The sequence below is a fragment of the Accipiter gentilis genome, chromosome 3, assembly GCF_929443795.1.
Source record: "Accipiter gentilis chromosome 3, bAccGen1.1, whole genome shotgun sequence".
In the NCBI taxonomy this organism is placed as follows: Eukaryota; Metazoa; Chordata; class Aves; order Accipitriformes; family Accipitridae; genus Astur; species Astur gentilis.
In genome coordinates, this window is record NC_064882.1 from 38,169,423 (window position 1) to 38,182,009 (window position 12,587).

The following is a 12,587-nucleotide window of genomic DNA, read 5'->3' on the forward strand; positions in this document are numbered from 1 at the left end:
TTTTTCATTTTCAAACAACTTTTCACTTTTGAAAATATTTTCCTTTATGTTATGTACTTCACAACTTAAGAATTAGAAATAAACCATTTCAATTTGGCTACTGCATTTCTTTCTCTTTTTGGAGAGCAATTTATGAACAATTTCAAAAGTTTTGCACTACGGTCTCATTTGGGGAAAAAAGAAAAAAAAAAAAAATCCCAGAAAAAAAGGACCTGGAATTTCCAACATTATTTTGTGTCTGAGCTTCCCTTGGCAGACCTAGCTATTGATTTAGCTTATCTATCAGATATTGTCTTCTGTACACTTACACTCCTCATGTCGAGCTGTTAAGTCAGTCTAGCTATTCTGAGCCAGGAATAACACCTGCTTTGACATTCCTGGCCCTTCTCCCTTCCACAATACATCCATCTCTTGATTTACAAATACAGGGCAAACAAGAACTTTTCTCACCTGCAGTAAGAGAACGGCCCCAAGCCAAGCTGTACAGCTTTCTCAATGCTGTCAACATGAAGCTCTTTGTAAAGCAAGTCTGAATCCCAAGGCAAGCAGCTGTGTCCAGAAACGGTCGTCTTTGCCGTACCTCTGTACTCCGTGCCATTGCCAACGTAGCACCGATGGCTAGGAACTGGCAAAGCATAAGACACTGGTAAAGAATCGATGCTAATTACATGTTAAATACTTACTTCACAGCTGAGGTCCCAGATGAGAGGCAGCAGGCCCAATTCTGTATCATGCCTTTCACCTTTCACAGGAATTGAATGCATCAATTGAGGATATTTTTTTTAATAAAAAAAGAACCCAAGCAGTTAAAACTTCTGTTTAAAACTAGTAGTGAGTTAGCCTCATTTTACACATGTACAAATAACTATTCAACATGCAGTATGGCAGGAAAGTAGACCTAAAATTTATACTGCATATGGAAGATTTTAGTCAGCAATCTGCAGCAAAGTCAGCAATATGGCTGGGATTCCTCCTGTCTAATTTTAAACACAACTGAGCTCATCACTGGAGACCTCCTTTTTTAGTCAATTAAGAGAAACAGGCATTTCTAGAGCCAAACTGATCCAGCCTGTTTGAGGTGACTTTTTAAAGATGAGACGAATCTTGCCATACACTCTTGAATACATTGACTGAATCTCCATTGACAATAAAGGGAGTTTAAGTCAACTAGCTCAGATAGATAGAGATATCTGTGTTGTAAAGTAGCGAAAACAATCCTGCCCTGCCAGCAAGTGCTTAAAAGGCCTGATTTTGGAAAAATACTTCTTTTTATGGCCTCATACATGCCCATATATAAAAATATACAATATACCCATGTATATTATATATATGTAGCTACATATTGCAAATATATCGATTTTGCAAGAATTTAACTAGTAGGTTGAATTTTCTAATTCAAAACCCATTTCCTTGTCACCTGCACATGGGTTATTTCTTCAGCTAGGTCTGACATGTTCTATGACCTGTATACTCAGCTGCCAAGATCCATCAACAGCACATACCAGCATTATGGCTGAAAAACATATGGGGATGCATTTGTATACAAATAGCTACTCTGAGCAGAAAGTCTACACCTCAAAACACAGCTCAGAGTATCCCAAAGGAAACACAAAACCAACTAATGTACAAAGAGGATTAATTGTGACCGAGCCTCAGAGGGTTTCTTATCCCAGCCATGTCAGTGTGACTTATCCTTGACATCTGCAAGACTGGTGGAATCTTCTTCTAAACTTATAAACATACTTAAATATATAACATCATGATATTGCCTGCCTGTTGGAAAACACACTGTGAGGATAATCTATCACATCACACAGTGTGGACAGCTATTGTCAAAGATCTGTTTATTTTGACAGAATAAGGTGACGCATGAACCGGGACACATAACCAGCACCAAAATAGTGAATCTCACTACTGAACTGCTGATGTCAATTATCCTTCCAAGTCATCAGTGTAGCAACAGACCTCAAAACCACAAGCAAGCATATGGCATAAATTTTGGGGCTGGAGGTCAAGAAATTTGGTGCAAGGATTTCAGTGTGAGTTAGCATACAAATACTTAGCAAAATTTGTTTTCTCGCTTGGCCCAGCAGACAATTCTGAGATGATGAGACAATATTTTCTCCCACCTGCACCCTGAATCAAATTCCCTGTATTTCAGTAACTATGAATATAACATTAAATCAAGGTCATATTTTAACAACCATAATCTAGGAGCTCACAGAAAATAGTTTGTCTATCATTTGTATTGCTAGCAATAGTAACCATTTTTTGGCAACCCTGCCATTTATTTTCTGGACAAGTTGCAAGCTATGCTGCTTTGTTTGCCTGAAACAGTGTCATGAAAATACCACCATCATGCTGCATGCTAAATTCTTTCATTTATCCAGGGAAGTGCCAGGTGCTGGTTTTATTTGTACTGTATTTCCTACATTCAGAAATGATTTAGAGTTGCCTACTTTTACAAGGATGAAATGAAAGATTCTGTTTCAGTGCAGAACCAGGGCCATATTCTGCAATACCAATGGTTTGAACATCTTGCAGACAGTGTTTACAAATTGTGCTCACCCTTGTCAGGCTTAAAAGCCAATGCATCTCTGTTTCATCAGGTCTGCCAGACGTTGCTAAAGCTGCCAGAAGATTATAACTGGAAGAACTTGGGCCCTTTCTAAATCATCCCTCATGTTCTCCTCCTGTAACTAAGAAGTTTAAATTACATATTGCACTTGTTGAGAGCAATAGTAATATCTCTCATCAGTTTTTTTGTTTCTTTTTGGTTTTATAAGGAGTATTTTGGGCACAGGAATAAAATGACTTAATCTCGTATCTTGTGGAGAAGCATCTAGGTTAACACGGTTGTTTCATTAGTAGCTTTACATTGGTCTATTCTCCACTCCAGCAAGTTTTATTTCACTAGCTTGCAGTAGCACCATGATACCCACATCACCACTCATGAAAGGGCACTTCATTGTGTATCTAAAGCCATTAAGAAGTATACGCAAAGCCTAATAAAATTTACCACCTATAATTCAGGACAACCAGTTTTCAAAAAAAATCTCTGCAACTATTGGAGTCATATAGATCTTTTGCTTCTAATACTCTTTTTTGAACAGTTGCAGCACTGAAAAAATTATCTTTTCCCCTCTTCATCAGAAACAATGTGTAGGTGGTCTGCTTTCAGCAGTTCCTAATGGGTTGCTCTAACTGGGAATTGTTCAATCTCAATTCTTTATAGTTTCTGCAACTTCTCATAACTCTGAAACATATTTATTTTCTTATGTGGAAGAAAGTAATGGAGGGCATAATATATATATTTTTCTGTTCATTCACTTCCCTGCGGTACTGTCAATCACTATGTTAGGAGTAGAAATGGCCTAAACTTTCAGATGATGAAAGTTTTGTTGCAAATGGAGATTCAAGTTACTCTGCAGACCTATGCCACTATCACCACTGTTCATTTCCTTTCAGGGAAAAAAAAAAAAAAAAAAAAAAAAACATAATAAAAATTTAAACCTAGAAATAATTTCCTGTTATGTTTTATTTTTAAAATCCAAGAGGTTTAAATAGCTCACATAAAACATTCTACTTTTGTTAGGATGGCATATGTTATCAGTGTGTCACACCAATTCCTTGCCTTTTATTTTTTCATTATAAAGAAGTTTCATGTCTTAAAATTAAAAGCAACCTGAAATAGCGGTTATCCAACCAGTTCTAGTTGCTAACTTCCTGAAAACTTTTCACAAGACTTTTTGTCACCAGATCTTGTTTCAGGTTCTGCAATTACATACCTGAACATTTTTATGAGTTTCTTTGGGAAGTCTTTCTGTAGAAAACTTTTACATTTTCTTTTCCCCAAAACATCTCATCAGCAATTTTCCTAATTTTTTTGAGCTTTAACTGTATTTTCCTTGCAGATACGCATAAGCTGTTTCATTCTGTTAATAAAAATGCATTTTCCCCCTGACGTTCCTAATCCCGGGATAGCATAGTTTTAAGTAACCTTTCATTCAGTAACGCTTTATCTCTGACTAACCTGTAATGCTTTTATTAAATACAATGTTAGATGGATATCTTCTTTTGTATTGCTCTGTATCGGCTGATAGCAGGAAGGGATAGGGGGGAAGAGGAGAAGGGCATAAATCCCCTCTCTGCTTCCAATTACCTTGACAAGAGGTCTTCTCCAGTGTCTTAATTATCATTTATGCCAATGGAAGAGTTCTTTAGAAAATCATAAACTAAAGCAAAGCCTTGGTGGAATTAGGAGAACGTCCTTCGTTCAGAGCTTCCCTGGAGCACATGTCCACTCCTGTTGCGGTGCCTCAGGAAGCTCCAGAGCCAAGGGCTTGAGCGGTTGCTCTACCTGCCCTGCACTGGCCGGAGCGAGCACTTCAGTGCTCACCAGGTGGCAGCTGGTTTGCAAGACAGGGCATTCGTATCTCTCCGAAGCCTTTCTAATGCATCTATCAATGTAGATTTCCACCTGGTCCCGTTTCATCTATTAACAATGAAGACGAGTAGCAATGAACAATGAAATTTTGTGCCTCTGCATAAGCTTATTGCTTACACCGCCTCAGCATTGCAGGACGTGTTGGTCTCCAAGGCATCCTTTACAAGGGTATAAGCCAAGTTTCCTTCCTACATGAGCTCAGACTCATCAGATGCCTGCAAAAGGGTCTGTCTTTTCTTGATTCACCTAGAAGTTCCCTGATCTCCTTTCCTGGGCAGCCATGAGATCCCCTCAGAGATGAAAGGTGTGAAAGTCTTTGATTTCAGGGAGCTGTGCTTTCCCCACTGCAAGTGCAGCTGACCACTAGCCCGAGCTGGCAATAAACATGCGACAGAAAGGAGTCTCCAGTATTCCTAGAGACTGTTCTTGCAGGCATCTCACTGCGTCAGATAAAGCACTGAATCCCCACACCCCCCCACCCAACCCCAGGTATTCTGAAAGCGATACGGTAAATATTCCTGTGCAAAATAAAACAAACATCACACAGAGAGCTTTGAAGGATGTCCACAGTAACCTAGCACTGCTCCCAAAGGAAGATCTGGTTTATCTTTCAGTGGCTCCCTGTGCAGCTGAAAATCTCTGTAAATATCTAGGAAGATGGCCAAGTGAGCATAGACTGCACTGAAGAAAGCAGTTGCCATCTTTTGCACTCTTTAACGGTGAGAATGTGAAGTCTCATGAGCAGGGGCAGGACATTGCATGGCAGCAGCCCCAGGACTGGACTGTTCCTGGCTTGAAGCAAATTGCTTCACATTTTCATGCACTAATACCTGCCTGTGAAAGTGAGAATAACAGCACCCACTGTAGCTTTCAGAGTTTGAAAATTAATGAAAACAAACCACAGCTGAAGTATATGGGAAGCTATATATCTATACAGCTATATTTCTATAGAATTCAGTCATACATTTATAATATTTATCTAGATTTCAATATTTCTGTTTGGGTTTATGATTTAATACAACAGCAGATAATGCATGTCACTAATTTATAATGAATAATTGATTCAAACAGTTGTGCTGCTTTCTGGTTTGTTGAATAGCAATAAAACCCCTGGACTAACAGCACCTAACACTGAAATAAACTCCTGCTGAAACCATAGCCTGATTATGAAACACACAAACCATCTGCCTGAGCCACAAACTGGGCAGAAACGTGGAAAAATTGGCATCCTTTTGTAATTAATTAAATCTAATAGAAACTTACCATGTAAAACAAGGATGGATTTAAGACTGAGAAAACAAAGTGATTTATAAAGCACAAAAGATCTTTTAAAGTTGCATCCTAACATAAGGATGGTACACTCCATTCACTGAAATGAGACCTATTTTTTAATATATTTCTTCTTCAAAGTATCTTTGTACCTTCATACTTGCAAATACTTAGATCAACGGAGCTAAAATTGAAGAGATTTATGTTTGTTATAAAAGCTAATGTACAAATCTACCTTAATTCTTTCACACAAAGATTTAAATCCAGAAATCTATAAACTCTGCCAGTATTTTTTTATAGCTTAGAAAAGTAATATCCTAGATAAAAGGGAGGACTCGCTCTTTTTCCATTTCATTTTTCTATTTATAATCTTCAGTTCTAACACAATAGTTATGATTTACAGAGTCGTAAATTCAATCAACTAAGTAAGTATATAGAGCTAAAAGGAGCAACATATTTAGGAAATAGGTTGTCAATAGGTAGGGGAAAGAAATTCCAGCAGCAACAAGCAAATCTCAGTGCTATATTCTTTTGACGGGGAAACAACCTGTTGCATGGACTACCTTATGGGATTTTCAAGACTGAGTGCCTAATTCATAGTGATAGCTTCCATTCTTTTGAAAATACCTGTAGGTCTTCATGTGTTAAGAGAATGACCCAAGATAAGTCTCTGGACAGGAAAAGAAACAGACTGTACAGCAATAAATGATGGTCAGTAGATGAGCCATTGCTCTGTAGAGAGCCAGTAATGAGAGGGGTGTCTCTGGAGCACCTGAAACACCCAGTGTGAGCTGGTGGGAGAAAGCAGGTGATGGGAGAGACAAACAATGCAATGGAGGTTTCTGCAGTAATCCAAGGGGTGAGCTGAAAGCCTGTGAGCTTCTGTACCACATCTATCACATCTTCCCTTCAACCACCTTCCTAACTGGCAATTATACAGCAAAACAGATTGCATGGATCAAGAGATGTCAGACTCCTCACATTTCAAGAGAAGATGTGCCCTCTATAAAACATAATTAACCAATACCACTGTCATGTCCCAAATAAATAAAAAATAGGATTAAAAACACCTTTATGGCTTTGAATTAACCAGCACCCAATAACTGACACTGCTGCCAGGTCAGGCACTCTATCATAAGAGTAAGGACTCAGCAGCCGCTTCATATTAGCAGCTGCTAATATTAATCGTGTTAGTTTATAGTAGGATTACAACAAAGACTTGTCATCTAAAAAGGCGCCACTGTAGGAACACAGAAGGCACCACAGAAACCTTCGTGCCCACCAACATCTGAAAAAAAGCATTTCTTTGTAAAAATAAAGAAGTCCTCTGTTGATCTCGAAACTACCCCTACCTCTGACTAGAGAAATTGTTGCCTATTTCTTGGTATTTGTCTTATCGCTCAATCTTTATAGAGTTAATCCTTGCTATATGCTATACTGCTAACAGTATAGCTCATTTGCTCTCTCCTCTCTAGCCTACATTTGCTGTAACCTCCATGCAAATGGTGCTCCCTTCTTTGTTTGCATTTTTTCTCTATATCAGCCAAAATCTTTATTAAGTTTCCTAACTCCATGAAGAAACCTGGGAGATTAGAGTAGCCTCTCTGTTATTGCTCACATCTGTCACCTCCATAAATGACACCTTATAATTACCTTTTTGCAAAGCCACAGTTAGCCCTAGTCTCCTCACCGTCCCCTATATTGGCACTATCTTAGTGCATGACTGAGAGGTGGTTTCTTAGTTCATAATGCCATGTTCACTCACTCCATCTTCCAATCCCTCCCACCATTTATCATTGCAGGTGATAGTCTACTAGACCTAGTTTTTCTCCATGTAACTCCAGCATTATTTGAATTATTTTGAAATAATTCAAAATCTGGTAAAAATCCAACCCACCATTACTATTTCTGCAACGGCACCCTAGGCTTTCTCTTCATTATCCTTGCCTTATTAACCCTTACCCTATCCTCATGCAACCTCCCAGGGGACCCATAAAACTTCACCCCTGCAAAAAACATAGTCCCCTCTCCAAGCCATATCAAACCATAATGATGCTTTTTTATCTGCTATCCCATACATTCTTCCAGAACTGTGGAACCTTATTCTTTTTCATCCTAGTTTTATTACTAATCCCCAATGGTCCATACACGTGAGCAACAAGCAGCATCTCAGCCCCACTTACAAATCCTCTTCAACTCTCAGTAGCAGAACTACTTCTCCAAGCTCAGTGGGGGACTGGTTGAATACTCACTCACCATTGTCAGCCAACTGACCTTGTTATTATACTTTACCCTATTTCTTCTTTTTTTCCCCCAGGATTCTAGAAAATACGAAGTTAAACACTAATCCAAAAGCATTCTAGTAGATTATAGATAACGTTGGTAAATATAAACCAAAACGTTAAGACTCGTTATCTTATTCTCACTGTCTTCTTCAGAAGAAAAAGATTTAAAACTTTCTCTCCAGCCTCCAGAGCTGAATTTCCTTTACTAAAGTACCTTTTTTAGTAGAAAACTGCAAACACCTTATTTCAGCAAAGCAACCACTAAAAAGGTGGGTTTGCTGTCTTTTTTACTTCTTTTATTACCTCAAACTCCCCCAGTTTAACCCCCAAAGATGTGGCCAAGAGGGTTTTTTTCCTGTATGTAATTATATATTCAGCTATTCTGTCATCTTCCTTTTCTAAAAATCTTCAACCTACTTCTGACATACAACAACACATCTCCTTATATAACCATAAGCCTTCCACAATTAGCATTCCAACTCATACTTTCCTTAAAGATACAGTAGCCCTTTAACTACATTACTCATAGCCTAACTAGGAAAAAAAAACCGCTAGAAAACTTAAAGAGTTTTCAAAAATACCTTCAACAACTTCATACTTCATCATGACCAAAATACTAGCAAAAACATTACTGCTACCTAAACCTTAATCCAAAGAATACTCAAAACTTATAATCCTCTGCGCAGTCCTCCCAATACTCTCAAACCCACCATCTCCTGTAACCCAGAACCACAGTGACACGAATCCAAACAGGATTTCCATGTGCTGCTTTCTACCTCTTCATTACTTTAATCATGAAAAGCACCAAAATCTGCCACAATTCACCCGTCCCACTGATTTACTTTATTACATGGCTACCTTATTTTCGCAAACAGTTCCACAAGAACACACCCTAAACTGTCGCTGAGCCCTAATACACAAAGGGGCCAGAAATAATCCCCAGCTGGCCATCAAGAACAATGTACCACCCAATGATCAAGGTAATTCTAGACCCTAAAAATCCAGTTGAAAGCTCACAAACCATTGAAATACTAGCATTAAACCCCACCTCAATTATCTACATAGGACTACCAGTTATTCCTTTGATCAACAGCAACATAACAAAGCCACCTACAGAGACTAAATGTTTTGGGAAAAGGCTTGGCAACTAATTAAACAGAATAAAGATGCTCCACTAACATAGCCTCCAATAAATCAAGAATAAACCTAAAGAATACAAATGAGACCCCCAAATTTACTAACAACCCACACCCCAAAACAGTACCAAAGCAATGGTAAAGAGAAGGAAGAGCTGTTACCCAGGCAATGGGGCAAAATATGTATCGGTTTCCACTTGCATATCAAATGAGGCTGACAGTGTGAATGCAATGGTGGGTTTTCAACCACAGAAACCTAAAGGCACCAATCCCTTAAAAAAATCCTACAACTCCTTCCTTCACCCTCCAACTCCCTTTAACATGGCATAAATGCTTCCTATAATGAATAATCTGTCCTCCAGCCAAATAGATCCTCCTCTTTCTTTAGCTGCATGTCCCTCTGTAGTCACCCAACATCTCTACCATGGCTCCTCTCTGTCCAAAGAAACATGAAATGTCAAGTAATTTTACGATTACATGTTTATAACTGTCTGTCATACGTTATCACCTTCAGTGAAGCTAAGTATTTCTGAAGTTAAACATCATCTCCCAGAAAATACCCTCTCCACTCCCTGTACCAACCTGGGCCAGAGATAAAATATCACATCCTTCTCAGGTTTCACTTCTTCCTCACATTTATCACTGCCAAAGTGGCTGGGTCTGGGCCCTTTTTGTAACTTTCTCTGTACAATAAGACAACTATTGCTACTCACGGTTGGATAATCAATTCTAAATCTTCACCTAAAGCCTGGATTCAGAGCTCTCTCAGAAAGAACTCCGTCTCCAAAGTGAATGCAACTATTCTGTTAACACAAAATCCTTATTTCTGAAAATAAGTGCATATTTAAGGGAAATTATTATTAATTAAACTTAATTAAAAATGGATCCTTGAACAATTTAAACAGCATCCGTTTGGGGAGGTGTTTGCTGGTGATGTATCTCATTTCCCTTGAAATTAAACTTCACTGAAATCTTATGCATATAAACCGTCTTAGAACATTTTTTAAAATGGCAGTTCTTTCTTTAGTACTGAAGGTTTCTTCTTTAAGGGCTAGAAAGTAACGTATTACCACAAAGAATAGAGAGCTATATTAGAAACTGTCTTTTATCTATTGATCTCTTTTGTTATAGGTATCGCTTATGTTACATTTATCACCTCCCATATTTTTTTTTGTCAGCTCATAATTTGCCAGTAGCTGCACGGCCATTATGATAATGGCTTGGCAATATAAATATACATATATATAATGATTGTTTGCAGGAGAACTTTAAGACCAGTGAAAAGATTATTTTCGAGTACTGACAGGGACCCCGTAATCCAAAAAAAGAAACAACTAATGGACATATGAATAGGTGTCTGTAAAATCACAAAAGTTATGATTATTCTTTGTTACTCACTGTTCAAAGGGGGGAAATAAAATTACCAGGCAGTAGTTTTTAAGCTAACAATAGAAAATACAAAAGATACATCATATCTATTTAAATTCTGGAACTTCTTGACACGGCATACTGTGAAAGGGAAAAGCATAGAGGAGTTCTAAAGAGTTTAGACAAATTCATGGAAAACAGGTAAAGGTCTATCAAATATGATGGTCCAGCTGCCTGCTGAGAATATCCTCAACCAGAAGTATTTCTCAGTAATTTCCTGCTACTTACATTATTCCTCAGTCACCCTCTACTTTGCCAGTGCTTGAGTCACAGTAGTACTTAGAGTTGTGATCTGACAGTGGCAATTCGGTTATTAATATTCGTGAGTGTGACGTCAAGACAAATTAGCTGGTTTTCCATTAGAAACATATGGAGACTTGTTACTCTTTGTAAAAGTCAAAGAAAGAGGACATCAGAGAGACCTCAAACATATCACAGCCCAATAACATTTTTGGGGTACTTATTGTTTAGTAAACTGATTGTTTTCTTTTTGTTTTTAAAAAAAGAAGACATTTTTCCATCACATCTTGGGTTTAAGGTTGCCTCTATAAATGAATAATTTAGAATAAAGTACATTTTGGAGACACTGTAACTTTCTCTGAATCAACCATTATAACCATAGACTATTCAGACTGAAGGGTAACCTCACAATTCAGTCCTGTTAGACAAGGGAAACTCCACAAGACAGTAAAAAGGGAAACTATACAAGACAGTAAAAGGAAAACAAACAACAAAAAAAGCCAGCTGTGCTCACAGCATCAAAATGAAGGGTTGAAGAAAAAATTAATCCAACATATATTTAAAAATCAGTTCTACGTGCTCTGAGAGCACAAGCTCCCGGTACTTTCATCAGAATGCCATTGCCCTCGTGTGATGATGCTACCAGGTGTATAGACCCCAGCACTAATTTATTTGCATTAGTTTAGAATTACTAAATCCTGGCATAGAGGTTTTTTCATTTTTAAACTTGCTTGCAAGGCCCTGACACATAAATAACAATCCTTCAGTTCCCGTTTTGTGTGGGGGTGTTAGGCAGCTGAACACAGATGGATTGTAAGCATCTAGAGCCATTTGTTTAGCAAACCAAATGTTTGCTTTATTATTTTCAAGTAATCAAAGAGCACCTGCTTATTTCTTGTTCTAAGCCAGTCAGACAGAAACCAATATTACAGCTATAACACTGTCATCCTGATACTTATAATCCATGCTGCGCTGGGTGGATGTTTATGCACAGCATTGCTGCTTTGGAAGCTGATAACAAAACAGGAATTTGAAAAACAGTTTCACATGAAGATGAGCACCGCGCAGTCCTCCCCGAGACACCAGGTCACACGTACGCTGTGCACACACAGCCCTGCACCCGGATCCATGCGGCAGCATTCCCAAAGCCTGGGACAAATATCCCTAGGGCAACTAAAGGACAAAAAAACAGAGCTACAATATCGCCCCTTATGAAGGACTGGGAATAGTCACAAGCCTATTTTGCACGATTCACTGGGTACCTGGTGAGTGAAGTTTCAGGATCAGTTCATACACCATTCAATTTGCCAATTCACTCCTGCTATTTGTTATTCCAGCTGTACTGCTGGTCTCCCAAATGGATATTTTTTTTTCCCCAGCTTGAGTAGATGGCTACACGATTTGTTAACCATCAGGATAATAAAAAAAGAATACCAGATACCAATTCCAGTGTTCACTACCACGTTTTTTTACCCCACCACCCATTTGGACAACTAGTTGCCCACAATAGCTACCAGGAGTCTTGTCTTCAATTTTGATGAGCCCTGGGGTTTATGTACTCAGAAGGACATAGCCAGTGAGTTGATGGGATCACAGGCTTGTATGACTGAAGGTCCATTATATTTTATGCCTAAAACCTGCTGTATATGAAAAGCAGCCCCTGATATAACTTGAGATTTTAGCATGCAAGTAAGTTTTACAAGCAGATTTAACCCCTGCAGTGAGAAATGTTGACTTCTGGAGGAAAATTGTATCAAAAATTATGTAGCATCTAATAAGAAG

General features: G+C 38.4%; 1 protein-coding gene across 1 annotated transcript in view; it reads right to left on the reverse strand.

Annotated features, from left to right (window-relative positions):
• HGFAC (HGF activator) overlaps nt 1-12,587 on the reverse strand; it is a 44,458-nt gene that overhangs the window by 14,115 nt on the left and 17,756 nt on the right. Inside the window, exon 8 of the mRNA XM_049797916.1 lies at nt 451-625. Within this exon, the coding sequence (XP_049653873.1) occupies nt 451-625 (175 nt within the window). The remainder of the gene's footprint in view (nt 1-450; nt 626-12,587) is intronic.